At 47.6% G+C, this 18,448-nt stretch overlaps 1 protein-coding gene and 1 long non-coding RNA gene across 5 annotated transcripts; both read right to left on the reverse strand.

Annotated features, from left to right (window-relative positions):
• Positions 1-3,033: 3,033 nt before the first annotated feature.
• On the reverse strand, positions 3,034-5,001 carry LOC122446838. Its single transcript, XR_006271004.1, has 3 exons — positions 4,896-5,001; positions 3,398-3,512; positions 3,034-3,072 (listed from the first exon to the last, which is right to left on the reverse strand). It is a non-coding gene; the product is annotated as an uncharacterized LOC122446838 (long non-coding RNA).
• A 2,056-nt stretch (positions 5,002-7,057) lies between these two features.
• On the reverse strand, positions 7,058-12,751 carry LOC122446555 (FXYD domain-containing ion transport regulator 4-like). Of its 4 annotated transcripts, XM_043476944.1 has the most exons (11): positions 12,715-12,729; positions 12,510-12,615; positions 12,098-12,264; positions 11,234-11,333; positions 9,489-9,552; positions 8,774-8,806; positions 8,637-8,660; positions 7,882-7,956; positions 7,741-7,777; positions 7,441-7,478; positions 7,058-7,255 (listed from the first exon to the last, which is right to left on the reverse strand). In XM_043476944.1, the coding sequence occupies exons 3-11, from the start codon at positions 12,112-12,114 to the stop codon at positions 7,236-7,238; spliced, it is 408 nt and encodes a 135-aa protein (XP_043332879.1). In that variant the 5' UTR covers positions 12,115-12,264; positions 12,510-12,615; positions 12,715-12,729; the 3' UTR covers positions 7,058-7,235. The 4 variants fall into 4 exon arrangements, with proteins under 4 accessions (XP_043332879.1, XP_043332876.1, XP_043332877.1 ...); XM_043476941.1 differs by lacking the exon at positions 12,098-12,264 and having other exon boundaries at positions 11,210-11,315; positions 12,715-12,751; XM_043476942.1 differs by lacking the exon at positions 12,715-12,729 and having other exon boundaries at positions 11,210-11,333.
• Between the last annotated feature and the right edge of the window lie 5,697 nt (positions 12,752-18,448).

The following is an 18,448-nucleotide window of genomic DNA, read 5'->3' on the forward strand; positions in this document are numbered from 1 at the left end:
GGAAAACTTCAAATGTGCCTTGGCCCTTCAAATTTTTATTACCCAAACTACACAAGTATTAGGAGTGAGTGTGTAAGTTGTAAGCACTTTTGGAGCCCTTTTAATTGAAGCTTGGAGACTGACCTATAGGAGGGAGAGATTGTGAGTGTTGAGAAGGATGGATGTGCAATTCTGGAAGGAGAGAGGAAGTGGAAGCAATTGGATGAATGGGCAGCAAAGCCTGAAAGGCAGTTAACCCTTGACCCTGCCACATCTGTGGTGAGGCTAACACCTATGTCTGTCAGGGTCCTGCAGGCGCAGTTCTGAGATGTCTGTCTGCTTTTGCTCCCAGCACTTCTCTTTATGTGAGCAAAAAGCAGATTAAAAAAGCAGAATCTTCTATTTTCAGAACAGAGCCAGGTCTCAGGCCCCGGGACCATCAGATGGTGTGGAGGAAGGACCTGGCAGCATTGCACCAATGTGTGTGGTAAAGATAATGTATACATCTTATGCTCTGAGGCCAAGGGTAAGAAGTGACCCAAATCTCTTATGCTGTTGCATTGGTAGTCTAGAAGTAGGCATCTAATGCCAACCTCTGTTAGAGTGGGAGCATAGGAAGGCCAGGTGATACGGATTCACAGGCCCAAGTTTCATGTCACTGGATTAAACAGGTGAAGACTCCTCAGGTTATCTCCATGAGTGAGTAGGAAGGGGTATCCTTGGCAGCTAATAGGTTTTCCCCCACCCGGAAACACACTTGGGTCTTCGTGAAGTAAGTCATAGTGGTAGGAAAGGCTAAGAGGAACCTCTCAGAAAGTGCTCCCCCATCCAAGACAGTGAACAGAAATTGTGATGTCTGCAATGTGTGGGGTTAGAGCTGTACTCCAAGGCTTGAAGAAGTTAAGCCTAGCCCTTGTTTGCATGTCTGGTCCCCAGAAAGCAGATGGATTCCAGCAGATGAAAGCAAACAACCAGGAACTTAACCATGCAGTTGTCTCAGTTGCAGCTCAGTGCTTAATGTGATGTGTTTGCTGGAAAGATAAGCCTCTGGAATTTGGGAAGCCCCTGACCTAGTGAATACATTCTGAGTTAGCGTCAAGCAAAAGATTTCTTTAATGACCTTATAACATGGACATTCTTGTCTGTCATCAGTTGGCTGGTAACTCCTGCCCTCTGGAGACTGATCACCTTGCCAAATCCACTCATTGGTCTTGGCAAGACACCTGTGTGGTAGTGCGTGGAATTTAGGGCTCTGCTGTGTCAAGGATGTTTTTTAGGGTCTAGTATAATACTCCTGGGCAGCAACTGGCAAACTAGGGCCCATGGGCCAAATCTGGACCTGTTTTGTAAATAGTGTTTTACTGGTACACAGCCATCTGCATTCATTTATTTTGATAGGCTGCTCTTGTGTTACCTCTGCCAAGAGATGAGTAGTTTCATCAGACCATGTGGCCCACAAAGCCTAGCAGATTTTTACTCTGAGCCTTTATAGGACATATTTGCTGACTTCAGGCCTTGGGCAAAACTGACATTTCCTCCAATGGAAAAGTCAAGACACTGCCTCACCAAGAAAGAAGCATGAGTTTTGGCAGGACCTTTTGGATTTTGGAGAAATCTTGACTTGAAAACAATGCTGCTACTGAACTACCAGGTGAGCTAGCAGTCTGCAGGGTTTCTGCAAGTTGCCCTGCTGGAAAGGACAGAACAGGCTTCACCATCCAGGAATCACTTCTTAATGGTTTTGTGTGGTGTCTCTGATGTCTCACTACATGGTGACTGCTCAGCCGCCTGTGTGACAGGAACCAACACTTCCTCTGTGGCAGGGAGCTGTTTGCCATTCAAAAAGCTGCTAGAGCTACTGTGCTCGCCCTGCACTAAGATCCCCCTCTTGCTCTGAGTGTTGGCAGACACATCAAATCCTGAGGCTCTTTTAACAGTTTTTTTAGATTTTGTGTAAGAATTCTTGGACATACTTTGTTAGACTTATTTCTAGGCATTTTATTATATTTTAAATGGTGCCTTTTACTTTTGCTGGAAGTTTTGTTCCTGGCACTAGAAATAGGATTTAAAAAAAAAATTTTTTTATGTTAACTTTTGTGGTCTTGCTAATGCTTACGCTGATTTAAATGTAGATTCTTTGGATTTTCTTTTCTTTATTTGGTTGTGAAGGGTCTTAGTTGCAGCATGTGGGATCTAGTTCTCTGACCAGGGATCCAGCTCAGGCCCTTGCATTGTTAGTGCGGAGTCTTTGCCACCGGATCACTACAGAGGTCCTGATTCTTTGAATTTTTTACTACAAAGTCCTGCCATTTGCAAATAATGGCAGTTTGATTAATTTCTTTCTAATCCTTAGGTACTTTTTTTTCTTAGCCTTACCCTGTTGCTTACTTAGGTAAGTTCATTTTTTAATCATTAGAAAACATGGTGCTGAACAAAGTTGGGGTCAGGGGGCATCTTACTCCCAATTTCAAAGAGAAAGCTTTCATTAATATTTCTCTATTACAATAGTGATTAAAAAAATAGATTTTTTTGTTGTTGCATACTCTTTATTAGACTTCAGTTACTTCAGGTTTAGTATCAATTTATTTTTTAATCACTGGTAAATTGCATCTTATTTAATACTCTTTCCTTATATGTCTTTATTCCTTTTATCTATCTTCTAATCGTTCTCTTCAACTAAGTCTAATTGGCTGTTAAACATCAGTTACTGTGAGTTGTAAAGTTTCCATGTAACTTTTTTATATAATGTAGAAAAATTAATTTTTTCACAGTTTTGGTGGTGAGAAGTAGGAATTAAGGTGTTGGCAAGGCCCTTCTCACTCTGAAGGCTCTGAGGAAGAATCCTTGCCTCTTCCAGCCTAGGTGACTGCTGACAGTCCTTGGTGTTCCTCGGCTTCTTTGTTCTTCTTTGTTCTCTCTCCCTGTGTCCAAATTTTCCTCAGACTCATGTTTGTTGCATCGGTGATGCCATCTATCTCATCCTCTGTCGCTCCCGTCTCCTGCCTTCAATCTTTCCCAGCATCAGAGTCTTCCAACAACTCAGTTCTTAGCATCAGGTGGCCAAAGTATTGGAGCTTCAGCTGAAGGGGTTTTCTGTAAGAAAAGGGGTTTTCTGTTATCTTTAGTGCATTTTGAGTAGATCTGACCATACCTTAATACTCCTTTGATGGCTGTGTTGAGACTTGAGTGATAAACCCCTTCATAGGATCTGGCACAGGATCTAACCATTGGCCAACCAAGATAACTGGATCATGCTCCTGTTAGCTGTTAGCCCTCACTTCTTACCCTGAGCTTTATAGTATTTATATGTGGCTCAGATGGTAAAGAATCTGCCTGCAATGCAAGAGACCCAGGTTCAATCCCTGGATTGGGACGATCCCCTAGGGAAGGGAATAGCAACCCGCTCCAGTATTCTTACCTGGAAAATTCCATGGGCGGAGGAGCCTATTGGGCTACAGTCCATCGAGTCGCAGATTCAGACACAACTGAAGGACTAACACACACAGAAATTGAGGGTAAAAGACTGCTACCTTCTGTGGAACAGAAATACCAGTGTGTTCAAATGACTAGTCTTAGAATAAATTGTATTAACTCTCTCTAAGTTAAGTTAAGCCCTCCCTTATTTTAAGAGGACTGCCTGGGACTACTCAGCAATACGAAGTAATGACCTACTAGTTCATGCAACAACCTGGAGCTCCAGAGAATTATAGAATACTGTCATTATATATCAAAACTTACATCCTTTATTTCTGAGTGCTGAGTAAGAAATTGGTTTCTCTTCTGAGATATCTCTGTACTATTCAGTTTTCTGGATAATCGTGAAAAATGCTTGCAATCAGAAAACAAGATTGTTTAAAAAGTGTTTGTGTGTGTATACACACACACACACACACATATATATATATATAGTCCCCTGGCAGGTACAGAACGTGGATTCTCTTTCAGATAGTGAATACCAGAAAGGCAGTGTAACGTCCTTCAGAAACGGCTCAGGAATAAGAGGGCCGTGATATGAAATCCCCATCACATAGGTGGTTGGGAAGTGTTTATAACAGTGCCCATAATGTAAGTGTTCAATTAAGTGGAAATTACCCTTTGCTTTCTCTGGTTCTTTCCTGGGCAGCCCTCATCTAGGAGATGACAAAAGGCAGCCTCTTCCCAATCCCCAACCCCCTGTTCCCGCGGTGGGGGTGGGATGGGGAGTGGAAGGGGCTTGAAGGAGAATCTCTCAGGCACAGCGAGTAATTCCATACGGTGAAGCCTGAACAGAGACTCCTCTCGTCCTATGACTGACTAACCTTTCCCACTTCCTCCTTTTTACTGGGAGGGGAAAAGGAGAGCTAGCTTCTCTTGGGAATCATCACCAGGCGCCAGCCACACCAGGCTAACATCAACTCTATCCTACATAGCCCTCTCCCCCCACCTTCCCATCGCAGTCTGTGACTTTTCTCACCCACTATCAACCCAGGCTCCCAGATGTTCTCCATGAGCCCTGTGCCTCAGCCTTGGACAGGTAGAACCAACCTAAACCCCCAGGCGGGACCCTGTAATTGGTCAAAGCCAGGTTCACTGACTCGGCCGTGAGGGAGCTGCACAAGGCATACTATGGGGACATGGTGCCCTTTAGTGGATTATGAGGCGTGAGAAAAACTCTGGAGTTTGTTTAGGTGAAATTAGGCTGTTTGGCGGGGTGAAAGCAGATTAAAACTGTGTAACTGGTCTCCACCGCGAATCGGAGCTGGCGAATCAAAACATTAAGATGGAAGTGGAACACTGCGTCCAGAAACGCCTCTTCCGGAGCTGGGCGCCCCGGTGGCAATCGAGGTTGAATCTCTTGTCAAAGTGACTCAGGTTCCCCTGGCAGCAATGGGGCTTTCCTTCATACTGACTGAATTTCAGACAGAAGAGCACCTCACCCTTTGCGATGGTAGAGACCTAATTTTCTCAGAGAACGGTTGCTGGTCAGAAGAGGGCGTTCTGACAATACTGCATCCGCGCCTGCCACTCTAGCCCCACGTGAGGCCACAGACTTGGCTTTTTTTTTTTTAGGCGGAGCTAATTTTACTCTCCAATGCAGTTATTCACATCAGCAGCCTCCAGCGTTCAAGGAGTGGCCCACTCCCCAAAACGGAAAGGCGGGGCCGGAAATCGCCTTTGGGCAGATGATGTCGCGTCAGGGCTCTTCCCTCCCCTGGGCGCGCCTGCGCCCTGCCTTCTTCCTGGTCCCGCTGCCTACGCAGCTGCGGATCTCTTAGAATTTCTACTCAGGATTTGGCGGGGGTTCTCGCCTATGTACCAGTCACGGTGACTTTGCTCTGGTCCTCAAAAAACAAAAAGGCCAAAGTTCCCTCTACCAGGAAAGATGTTTGCGCGACTGGCCCCTTTCCACTTTGACCTTTGAAGATTCATCTTCAAACGTGTGTCACTTCATGACTTGACCACATCACCCATCGCTGCCCAGGCACCCGGGCCTCTGCAGCACACTCATTTTACTTATTTCATGATGTCTATCCGACTCCTAATGCTGAGGCCTTAAAAAAAAAAAAAAAAAAAAAGGATCTTGTCTGGGTGGGTGATGAGCTTGGCACAGCTGTCCACGCCCATAACACCCTACTAGGGCTCCTCTACTCACCTTGGACAGTGAATGGCTCCAATTTCAGCCAGGTATTCCGAGTTCCACTCAGGTTCTTGGAGTAATGGCTGTAGCTCTGGGCCAGCCTTCGAACCGTTCCCTCACCCTGCTTATGTATCCTGATCAAGGGCCCTAAACAGATCATTTTTAGACCTCAGGACCTGGGAGGGCTGGAGACCAGAAGCCGGACTCCTCAGCCTCTAGAATCCCTTGTGCTGGCACCCTAACCCCAGCCCACAGGTCTTGGACACAGTATACTTTCCAGAGGATCTGGTACCAACACCCTGGAAATGGAAGGTTTGGAGCAGGTCACCAGTAGAGGTGGGGCTTCCCAGGTGGTGCAGTGGTAAAGAAACTGCCTGCCAAAGCAAGATCCCCAAGAGACTTGGGTTGGATCACTAGGTTGGCAAGATCCCCAGGAGGAGGAAACGGTAACCCACTCCAGATAGTCTTGCCCGAAAAATCCCATGGACAGTGGAGCCTGGCGGGCTACAGTCCATGGGATCGCAAAGAGTCAGACACAACAGCATGCACTCCATGCCGCCAGTTGAGGTGGCTTGAAGCAATATCAAGGCAGGTGGCTGCCCCATCAGCCCAGATTCAGACCCAGGTTGTGAGCCACTGCCTGGCAGGCACAGGGCAGACCACTGCTGCCCTGGCCTGTCTCCACCCCAGGGTTTCTGCCAGGAGCAGGGGCTGGGCAGGGTAGGCCTCAGCTCCTTCCAACTTAGGGTATGGAGGTCGGCAAGAGGGGTGAGGCTGCAGATGAACAGGCTGCTAAGATAGAAAAGCCATTTCCCCAGCCCTATGCCATGCATGCTGGGGCCTCTCAATAAGGTATTCCAGGAATGGACTTTGCACATACTGAGACCCAGAGTGGCAATGGATGGTTTTGGGTTCTGAAATGCACTCTGCAGGGCTTCTTGGGATGTTGCTCATAGTAAGGTCTCACAGGACATTACCTGGAGTAAGGGGAAGGGTCCATGGGTTGCTCTAAGGGTTATAAAAGGTTTTACTGGGCTGAGTCAGTGAAGGAAGAACTGCATTTCCTGGATTGTGTGAACACACTGGGTGAGCTGGGATCTTAGCAGAGGGCAAACCACTGGGGATCATTCTAGGTTACAGGAAGTCATGGGGATCTGGGTCACAGGGACTTCTAAGGTCTTCAGGCAAGGTGTGGAAATAGTGATGTTCTTTGATATAATGTTGAAGTGTCTTGTGTGGTGCATGGATGAGGCAGGAGATCAATTAGGAGGTCCTCAAAGTGGGGGGCTGGGTAATGCTGGGAATGGGCTTCAGGACAAACATGCAGCCACAAGATGCATCAGCCATCCATGGGACATCCCCCACCCCACCCCAGCTGAGTGGTCTGGACTTTTCTGAGCAAGATTTTATTGTCTTGTCCCAACCTGCCCATCCCCAACCAGACCCACAGAAGGTCATAAGTCCATCAGAGGGGGAGAGAAATTTAATATAGAAATAAGCTCTGGACAGCCTTTTGATCAGAAGGGAGCCTCAGGGCCCACCAACAGAGAGAAAAGCCATCCTGAGTGGGTAAGGCCCCCAAGGGGAAGGGGACAGTATGGGAGCCGGTGCAGAGAAGGTCATGAAACCGATCCTGTGCTCAGCAGGTACTGGCAGAGCCTGTGGAGAGAATGTGGGGTCAGGTCCTCACAAACTCCATAGACACATCCTCAGCCTTAGGCATCCCCAAAGCTGACTGGTTCAGGACAGTCCTGCCTTACACACAGCATAACATGTATTAATCCTCAAATTATATGGCTGTACTGCCTGAGTGCCAGGAAGGCTCTCAAAGAAGTCCATCTCACCTGGAATGAGGAGTGGAACAGCTTTCTCAGGTAAGGAGCTGCGAAAGGAACATATCAGATTAGCATCCTCAAACTTTCTGTCCTTTTCCCCCACCAAGATTCCTGGTAGCAATTTAAACAGTACGAAGGGTCAGAGCTTTCTCTGACGGAGGCCCCCTCAGGGTTGATTATCTGTGAATAACAAATTCTACTGCAAACCCAGGGACAGCCAGGACTCTGTCCTCTTTTTCCAAATTGTAGGACATTATGCCCAAATTGCTCTGCCTAGCTCAAAGGACACAAAACAGGGCCCTGTCTCACCCGTGCTTCTGCTTGTTCTTGCATTTGCATTTGCCACCTGTGAGGGAAGACACAGCCAGTGCAAAGAGCCCAGAGAGCCTGGGCCACCCTCCTCCCGCCTGCTCCCCACATCCACCCGACCCTGCTAGTCCCACTGCTCACTCAGGGCAAACAAGAGTCCAGCGATGCACATGAGGCCTGCACAGATCATCCCGCCCAGCTGCAGGCCTTCCCAGTCTAGAGGAATGGAGAGTGGGCTGGCATCAGCCTGGCTCCACCCCACTCATTCAACAGATAGTTATGCACACCTGCTTATGCAGACGCACTTAAATTCCAGTCAACAAGCAGGACAAACTCATAAATACATCATGTCATATCTGGTGGGAACAAGTACTAGGAAGAAAAATCAAGCAGAAATGCATAGAAAAAGAAGAGGCTTTGAAGAGTGATCAAGGAAGGCTTTGCTGAAAGGTGGCATTTGAGCTGAGACCCAGGGAAGATGAGGGTGTGTGGGGGACAGTGGCAGGCAGAAGGAGAGGACACTTGCTTGCGGGGGTTGTAGGGCAGCAAGGAGCTGGTCCTGGGGAAGGCAAGTGAAGAGAGAGTGAAAGGAAGGAGATCAGCCAGCTGCCTTCAGCCACTTTCCCAGGAGTCTTCCTAAACATCTTGCAGGCCCCTTACCTCCTTGCTGGAGGGAAGTTCTCCCAAAGATGACGTTACATGTTGGTCTGTCGTTCTTTTGATCCAACACTCTGATTCTTTAATTTCCAGTCTCATCCTCATTCTGCCCCTCCTTGCCCACTCCCTCAAGCCCCGCTCTGTCTACACTGGGCTCCACATTACCCCTTACCAACTCTAGCAAAGGGGTCTAGCATAGGCAAGGGTAGGGGTCAGGGGCAAGGGATATCAGCTCTTACCATAGTAGAAGGGACTGTCTTTATCTGCAGGAAAGGAAAAAAAAAAAAAAAATAACCAGAACCAGGAGGCAAGATGTGGGGTCTTAGAGAGAAAATGTGGGGACAGGGCCAGCAGAGCAGTTTAGGGCCTCACTCACCAACCACGTCACTGGCATCCAAGACAGGCAGTCCTGGGTGAGAGAAGCAGAGGGACTGGGTGTTAATTCATGATACTGGTCTCAAAATGAATCAGCAGGCAGGACCCCAGTTCGGAGGCAAAAGATCAACCAGCCTTGCTTGGGGCACCAGAGCAGGGGGTGGGGGGACCCTAAGGTCACTGATTCCCCTCCTCATACCTTCCCCAACCCAAACAAACAGACCTGGAATTTTGTCTTCTATTTTCTGTCCTTTGTGTCCCGCTCCCCCATCCCAGCCCGTCCTGCTATTTCTCAGGCTTCCTGTTATTCTTTCTTATACTCAAAATGGGATGGTGTGTTGGTATCTTTACCCTCTCCTGAAAAGCTTCCTACCCAGATCCTGGCTAATGGTCTGCCTCCTAAAGAAGTAGGGAACACTGGTCTCTTCTTGCCAACAGGTGATTACAGTTTCCCAAAGTTCCATGATTCAGGATAATGTTGGGAACATCTACCTTACTGTAATCAGGTTGGCCAAAAAGTTCGTTTGGGTTGTAAGATCTACGGAAAACCCGAACAAACCTTTTGGCCAACTCAATACTTCCTTTATGTTTTAGTTAGCAGTCTAAATGAAAACCCATTTATTCAACGTCAGGTGCCCTTTATGAGGTGCTGTCCTGGTTTTCACAGCCTTGGTAGGGGAGTGAGTGGCAGCAGGGTTGCCTCTGGGAGGACTCACCAGCCAACAGGAGGAGAAGGGCCCGGGTCACGCCCTCCATGACACAGCAGCACGCAGGACCGGTCTGCAGGAGAAGAGAGCAGGCTGGGGTCAGACAGCCCCGACCAGCCCCACACTCATGGAGCCCAGTGGCACAAATCTCAAGGCTGCTTGTGGGGTAGACATGAGAAAGTACTAATTTCTGTGTCCTTGTCTAGAGTTAATAATAGTAATACCTCTAATACTTGTAATACTGCGGCTCTAATACAGCTGCAGAGCGATGCCTGCACATAGTGGGTTGCCCAAGAAATTTGTTCAGGTTTTTCTGTATCATCTGATGGAAAAACTCAAACAAACTTTCTGGCCAACCCAGTAGTAAGTGCCATATGAGGTCTGTTTTGTTAAAATCTGGTCATCAGATGCCTGACACACCTTCAGGAGGAGGGCGACTGCTGTAACTCAGGCTTTGGTGCCTGCCTTCCTGACCCCCAGCCCAAAGGACTTGAGGTATTGTTTCCAAAGATCTGGGCCTGGGGCAATACCAGGCTGAAGTCCAAGACAGCCTCCAGCTAGGGCATGCCTGGACTTCCGAGGGGGTGCAGTGGTAAAGAACCCTCCTGCCAATGTAGAAGATGTGGATTTGATCCCTTGGTTGGGAAGATCTCCTGGAGGAGGAAATGGCAACCCACTCCAGTATTCTTGCCTGGGAAATCCCATGGACAGAAGAACCTGGTGGGCTACAGTCCATGTGGTCGCAGAGTCAGACACGACTGAGCGCGCACACATAGGGCATGCCCAGAACTCCTCTGAGTGAGTGGTGGGACAGGGAAAGCAGAGGAGTTGGGGGCAGATACTGGGTGCAGGCAAATGCATCCCACCCCAGCCCTGGCCAAGGACCATACTCCAGGTAGCCTCAAATTCCACTCTCAGAGTACAGATTGCTGTTAGCAGGAAAGTGCCTGGTGGCTGGGACATGGCCCCTTCTTTCTCCTTAGGGTGGGAACTATTCCTGTCTTCATTTATTAGTCCCTAGGGTGGTTGTGTCCTTGAGATAAGATGCTCCCAGCTTTCTGCCTATTATTGGCCTCAGGCAGGCATAGGGATTGTCAGTGTTCCAAATCCCAACCCCAGTTATTACGTGTTGGGCCCAGCTAGCCGGAGAATTCCTCTCTCAGCACTTAATAGCTGTGTGACTCAGCTAGGTTACTTAACCTGTCTGTGCTTCAGTGCCTGTAAAAATGAGTATAATTATAAGAGCAACCTCCTAAGGTTATGTTTGAATCGAATGAGTTACTATATGTTGAGCCTAACAATAGTGCCAAGCACATTATAAGTACTGAAACATGTTACACAAGTACATGGATCCTTTTGCAGTAGGAAGTCAGGACTATTAAGCTGCTCCTTCGGAACATGGGGGTCTTTTGGCTTTGAGCAGTTTGTAAACCGGGCCCTCCATTGGCCTGTCTCTCCCTGCCCCTTCTATCACCCTGGAATTCCTGGATCATGAGGGTTGCAACTCCTCTTTACTCTTTAGCTAAAGACTGCTTCCTGTTTCCTCCAGCCCCCAACCCACCTTCCACGTGATGGTGCTCACAGGGCAGTCCTCCAAACCCCCAAACGCATCTGTTACTGGGAATACCTAGGCAGGTATCATACCCTTTCTCAGACTGGTACCCCAGACCACCCCTCCACCTCCATCCCTCTGCCTAGGAGTCCTGAAGTCCTACCAGAAACCTGCTCACCTGAGAGGCTTCTCCTGAGCTCACCTGAGAGCCGGCTGGTCTGAGGAGGCTTCTAGGGCTGCGTCCAGCCCAGGTGGGTTCCGGTTTTTTAAGCCCGCGGCCCCGCCTGCCCAGGGCAACAATACTATCAGGCAGAAGGAACTGGTCAGATTCCTTGAGATTCCTGCAGCTCCCTCTCCCCAGTGTGCTCTTAAAGGAGACTGCCACACCCGGTGGACAGCGGAGTGAGGGACCCAGGCCTGCTCAGAGTCTAAGGCAGTGGTGGGGAGTGGGCTGGGCCCCAGACCCTTCTCATGAGGAGAAGGTGGGCTTTCTGCTTCTTTAGCTCACCTGGACCCTAAAAGAGAGGTCCAGAAAGGTGCTGGAGGGGACCAGGATGTTTCTGGGTACTTAGACCAAAAGTAGGGGTTCCAGAACTTCTTTAGGGTAGTGTCCCAGAAACATGGTGTCAACAAAGAATCAGGCCTTGAGGCTCCATTTGCTCAGTGGTCTCATTGCTTTTCCTTGGACTGGGTTTCATCGAGGGGAATAAATGGGGCTGATGGGTGCCCCTTAAGATGGCCCACCCTCTGACCAGCCCTGACAACCACTTAGCTGTGGGTGGAGGGGGGCAGAAGGTGGAATCAGAACCACCCGCCAGGTCCTTAGTTCCTGCCTACTGCCTGGGGGCAGGGGTGTAGGATAGGGTGGTGGCCAGGTGGCGGGTAGGAGGAGGACCACTAGCCCCAAGATGAAGAGTGGGCCACCTGCCTCTGTGGACCCCATGCCTGGCCAAATTCTCTTCCTGTCCCTTACCCCGCCACATGCCTTCTACCTGTGCCCTTGACCTTGGATGACCCCAGGCCTCTCTATTCTCCTGTCTCCCCTCCCTAATTCCTCTCTCTTTACCCTCTTCTCCAATGCATGGTGACCAACTGAAACAGGACTGTTGCCTCCCTATTCCCTCCCAATGCCCAGTCATGGATACTGATAGATTTTGATTGAATTGTTGAGTCACTGAGGACAGGAGGCCATCAGCAGATCACGGTGCTGAGGATCAGAGGGCAGCACAGAGCCTGAAAGACAGGGGTGGGAAGGATTCAGAGAGGACCTTCGTAGTGCAAACATGTGGCACCTCCTCACGAAAACCTTATATGGTGCTTCCTATTCTTGACTCAGTTTGTACAGTTTAAATCAGGGCCTCTGGGGCCAGAAAGAGCTGGCCCCAGCTTGCCACTAGCTCACTGGGTGATCTCAATCAGTTCCTTCATTCCAAGCCTCAGTTCCCTCTCCTCTAAACTGCAGTAACAACAGGACTTACTTGATGTTTGGGGTGGAGATGTTGCAGGGGCAAGGGGCTGACCCATGGCTGGTCCTCAATTTGTATTTGTGGAATGAATGCCTCCCAGGCCCCATGTAAGGACAGTCTGTGAAACTCAAGATTCAGAAAAACCATTAATAGTGCATACCTTGAAGTCAATCCCAGGCTCTGTTAGTTACTTGCTATATGCACTTGAGCAACTTACCTCTCCCAGCCTGTTTGCTCATCCATGAAGCGGGAACTATGACTGAGCTGACTCTGAGTATGTGCTGTGATGACATCTGATTAACTGCTCAGTTCACAGGAGCTATTTGTGTAGCTGGGAATGGCCCTTGTATTCACACAGTGAGCCCTGCAGCATGAGAGAAACTGTGCTCCAGAGAAGATAAAAAGTCTTGCTCAAGGTTACATTGTATGCCGTGGTAGCAAAGTGGAAATTCAGCTCAAGTTTTCACACTCAACATGTGAGAAATAAACAGCAAGAAAGCAAGCATTTGTAGGAAGAGGACTGTTGAAATCCCAAGTGCTTGGAAAGATCTCCAGGAAGTATGAAAAAGACCTCAGATCCACTTCTCCAGAAGGTTCTAGCACTTTTACTCCATCCTGAAGCTGCTGCCCACTTGAAGGATCCTCCATTCCCATCTCTATCACCATGAGATATTATCACCTTTACCAGGTAGAAGGAAAACACCTGTGTCAGGTGTTATTGCCACTGGTTGAAGGTAGAGGACAGGTTGAGCCCAGGACAGAACCAGGGAGAGGGAGCCCAGCTACCTGTGTGTAATTTCTATGAGCACAACGGTGAGTTAGCACCTCATCTCTCTCTTTTGCCAGAATTCGGTGTAGGTGCATCAAGACTGAGTGTTGCTTCTGTCCCATCTGAGAGGCCCCAAAGGCTGGCCACACACTCAGTGGTGGGCAACAATGCTTTCCACACTGGAAGCAGCATCAGTCAGTTCTGAAACTAATGAATTTAGCTTCTTAGATGTTAAACTCAGTGCTTATAAGTGATCATGAAGGTGCATGTAGAAAACTTTACAAGCTTTGTATATTATTAAGAATTGTCTCCGGGGGAATTCCCTGGTGGTCCACTGGCTAAAATTCCAAGCTCCCAATGCAAGGGGCCCAGGTTTGATCCCTGGTTGGCGAATTAAGATCTCCCAAACCTCATGCAAAAAAAAAAAAGGTGTCTCATTTGTTTGGAATATTTAGGATGAACAATTGCTCTCTCAAGATGTGATTCCTGAGGGACTGGACTGGCAGTGAAGGCTGTTTTCAGGAAGTCACTTTCAAGGAGATCTGGCTACTTGCCCTGCTTCTTGGGCATGCATTCCTTATCAGAATTTCTGGAACCATCCATTTGGGCCTGATTTCTTATCTACCAGATGGGGAGCTTGGTGAGAGGAACTGAAACCTACAGGGAAATCAAACCTCTGATGATGAAAGGTTCGGAGGAGTGGGTGATGGAGAGCCAGCCTCAGTCGGAGGGATGCAGATGACAGCCTAGAGGTATCAAAAGTCAAAAGAGAGAATGCAGCAAGATCCAGCTCTGAACTCTCCCTCCCCTTCTGGACTTCAGTGCTGCAAATGATACAAAGGACCTTGTGTGGAACAAGGGAAGTCTGTTGCCAAGAGTGGCCACCTGAAAATCAGCACTCACACCCAGGACTCTCTCTTCTGCTCATGTCAGTCACTGCCAAAGCTCTTCATACTCCCAAGTTATACTTTTCCCCTTCTCATTACCAGTTACTCTGCGGAGAACATAGATGCATTCTCAAAGTCATTAATTTGTCTGAAGAAAGATACTAAAACAGGAATTAGCTAAGGTTGGCCAGAGATAAAAGGGAAGTGGCTAGTATGCCTGGCATAGAGTGGGAGTGTTTTTTCCTGCCTTCGAAGATAGACTGAATGTCACAGGCGTCAGTAGAAAGCTGATTGTCTATTTTGATGAATCTGGTAGAGGAGAGAAAAGACCTCATTCATGAGAGAACAAGGACAAAGAAACTCTCTGAGGCTTCTCCCAGTCAGAAATACTGAACTCCCACCTGGACCACTTCTCTGCTGTCTCCCTCAGGAGCCCCCCTGTTCTTATTCCTGTCTCTTTCACATCTGGGTATGTATTTAACTTCATTGGCTGACATGTTCCCCAGGACCCTCTCGGTGTGCACTCAGGGTGCTGGGCTCCTAGCTCACAGATGGGTCTCACTTTCTTTGAGGACCGTGTGGAGGGAGGAAGCCTGACTTCGCTCACCTGCCTACCAGTGCGAGAGCAGGAGGTGAATGGGTCTAAGACAAGGTGCAGGGGAGGCCATTTGAAGGGTTGCGGCAGTTTGAGGGCTTTTCCCTGGATCTCGGTGTAGGCTGACTCCTCCGCATTTGGGAGGCGGCAGGATGGGTCCGTCACGTTGCGCGATCTAAGAGCCTTCCAGACGAGGGGATACTGAAACGATGTGGGGGGTGGGGAGTGTCTCAAGAATGGGGATGTGGAGGTCTCTGCGGCTGTCAGTGACTGCCTGACTCTCTTCGGCCAACTCCGGTCAAAAAGACTCCATTGACTTAGGATGTCCTTCCAAGAAGCCTTCCGTACCCACTATCCCTCATGCAGGGGGCCGAGAAACAGCCATTCGGAGCAGGACTATGATGACTTCCAGCCAATCGGCACCAAAGAAAGGGAGTTGAGGTGGGGCCTTGGGCCAAGCCGCCTGTGAGGCGCAGGCGCGGGCCCAGGCCGTGTGGGCGGGGCTTTTCTGGCGTGGAAGCGGTCCCGCTCATCCTCGTGCGGATTGGCCCTACTTGGGTTCTCGCGAATGGCTGTCAAGCAGCCATCCTATTACGCGTGCGCAGTTTTCCTTCCTCCTCTGCGTCAGCCGGTAACGGTAGGGGTTCTGGTTAAGTCGTTTCTGGAGCCTTTGTTCACCCGTTTATCCGTTCCTGCCGCCGAGATGGCCGCAGTCTCCTTAAGAGGTCTTTAAGAGGGTCCTTAAGAGGCTGTGAGGGACAGCTGAAGTGAAGGGACAGAGCATCGGATGAGCTCAGGAGGCCGAGGAGGAGGGGGACGAGCCGTGGAGGCGGACCGCAGAGAGTGAGGCCAGCAAGCAGGCAGTGGACCTTGGGAGGGAGGGCTTCAAGCAGGGGAGAGACATTGTTAATTTGCATTTGAGAAGGCCCTTCGAAGAGTGAGGATGAAAACCTGTGCGAGAGGAGAGAAGCTCAAGGGTTCCCAAAACAGATACCGGGAGATGTCATTTCTCATCGATCCTTCATTCCGCTTCTGTTAGAGGTCCCCCAGGGGTCTCTTAGCTTTCTTGTCCAACTGCTGGTCATGTTTCTCAACCATACTCCTCAGCCCTCGACCTTATTATTGAAGTACCTCCTGGACACACCGCCCAGTCAACCACTTCTGAAATAAACCTTTCCATTGTGTCACCTCCTCCATAGCCAACCCTGCCTCTTATTTCAGAATTCCCTGAAAAGTCACTCGTTTATCCACCCTGTCACACAGGCCACCACTGAGCACATCATAATGGGGATTATCTATTGATGTGTGTCACCCCCCTCAGATGATGACCTTCTTAAGGGTAAGGGGACTAGCACCCCGCACTCTGGGTGTATCCACAGTGGCAGCCTTGGTGAGTGCTTGCCACCTGGCAGGCTACTTTCTACCACTTTCCCCACGTTAATTCATGTCACCATCGCAACCTTTCCAGGAAGACTTCACCTTGTTTCAGGATGATAAAACTAGGTGAAGAGAGATTAAGAGAAGCATGCTGGGAAGTTGCTGTATAACACGGGGAGCTCAGCTCTCTGACAACCTAGAGGGGTGGGATGGGGTCAGGGGTGGGAGAGAGGTTCATGGGGGAAGGGACGTATGTATACCCATGGCTGATGCAATTTGTTTATGGCAAAAGCCAACACAATATTATAGAGCAATTATTTTCAAATTAAAAATAAATTTAAAAAAATAAAAAAGAAGCACCCAACCTCACAACTGGAAGTGATAGCTCCAGAACCACTTCTTTTAACCACCACTCTCCACGTTAAACTATGCATGTGATTTTATTTTGAATGTGATTTAAAAACAGCTTTGATTTCACATACCAAACAATTCTCCCAATTTAAATTGTACAATTTCAATGTTTTTTAGAATGTATATTGGAGATATATGTGTGTGTGCGTGTGTATTTCTCTTTGGTGTGCATGCATATGTGAATTTTAGTCTGATGCCTATCTGTTTAGATATTTTGTGTCGATAAATGTGTATTTTATTTGCACTAACATGCCAATTGTGGGGAAGTTGGTATTACTATATATGTACCGGGCTTCCCAGGTGTCACTAGTGGTAAAGAGTCTGCCTGCCAATGCAGGAGATGTGGGTTAGATCCCTGGGTTGGGAAAATCCCCTGGAGGAGGGATGGCCACCCACTCCAGTATTCTTGCTTGGAGAATCCCATGGACAGAGTAGCCTGCTGAGGTATAGTCCATAGGGTCGCAAAGAGTTTCAGATATGACTGAAGCAACTTAGCATGCATGTACATACATGTACTATGTGTACTGTGCTTTTTAAAAAAATAGAAGTATGTACTTATTTATGTATTTATTTTTGGCCTCGCCACACTGCATGTGGGATCTTGGTTCCCCAACCAAGGATTGATCCAGTGTCCCTTGCATTGGAAGGGTAGAGTCTTCATCACACTGGATAACCAGGGAAGTCCCTATGATGTTTTTTAAATTTAATGTTATAATTTGGTCTTACATCTTTCAAAGTATTTTCATTCTAATATAATTACTTGGTATGTATTCACTGATTCAATGTCTGTCTTGAATTTTACCACTGTTCTGGCACTTTTTCCAGGAACTGAGGGTTCCAACTGGGTAATGCAAAGCTTCTGCCTTGAACGGCTGACATGATGAGGATGAGTAGGAAAGAGAAAAAAGCTGGTATAATATTTCAAATATTGATTTACATTGACGAGTGTAGTGAAGACACATAAAGCAGCTAAGTTATATAGTGATGGGGGAAAGAGACTACCTTCTTAGAAGGTTAGAATTGGTCAGTGTTAGAAATACGGGTTTAAAAATATTTGTGTTGACATAGTCATAAATTTCCCTTTGCCCATTTCACCCTTGTTAAACTGAGCCAATGAAGTCAAATACATAGCCAGATTTCAGATTAGAGCTTAATTTATGAAAAGGGTCTCTTATCTAGATCAAGCTGCTCTCATTCCAAGAAATGTCTCTCCTTTAAACTTGTTTATCCACATCTTTGTATAAGTTAGTTATAATAAGATTAAGTGTCTGATAAAGAGCATTACTTACTTATTTGGCAATAATAGAATAAAAGAATGTTTTTACTGGCATTGAATGTTACGGTTGAAAAGCTGAAAACAGTAGCTTAATAGACCAAAGACACTAGGATTGGAAGGGGTCTAATTCTGTTTATTAGCATTGAATATGAATGTCAGTAGTTTCTAGAACCTTGCCTGGAAGATAAAGAATGCATAGAATTTGTGGCCACCTGAAATCTGCATTCAAAAGCAATCAAAGCTTGACAAAGTCTTTGCTGTCTCCACTACAGTAGCTCATCTAAAAGTCCCCTAATGTTTTGCAGTTATATGTTAGGCAGTGTTACCAATAAACAAAGAGAGCTACTGTTCTGTTCTACTCCAATCAGACTACAAAACAGGATGACAAGTTCCTCCCAGAAATGTTTACCAAATTAAAATGAACTACTGAAGTTGAAGATTAGTAAACAATGGGAAATCGTATTTTAAAAGTTGTGTAGCACTTTTTCCTCCTGTCATGTAGAATGTCTTGTAGTTTCATGGATAAAGTCTTTAAGTTCTTAATAAACTAGTAAAGTATTAATATATTAACTTCTAATGATCAACATTGGAATTTTCCATAGAGAGGGTCTGAAGCCATCTCTGCTCCACCACGCA

The sequence above is a fragment of the Cervus canadensis genome, chromosome 8 (assembly GCF_019320065.1).
Source record: "Cervus canadensis isolate Bull #8, Minnesota chromosome 8, ASM1932006v1, whole genome shotgun sequence".
In the NCBI taxonomy this organism is placed as follows: Eukaryota; Metazoa; Chordata; class Mammalia; order Artiodactyla; family Cervidae; genus Cervus; species Cervus canadensis.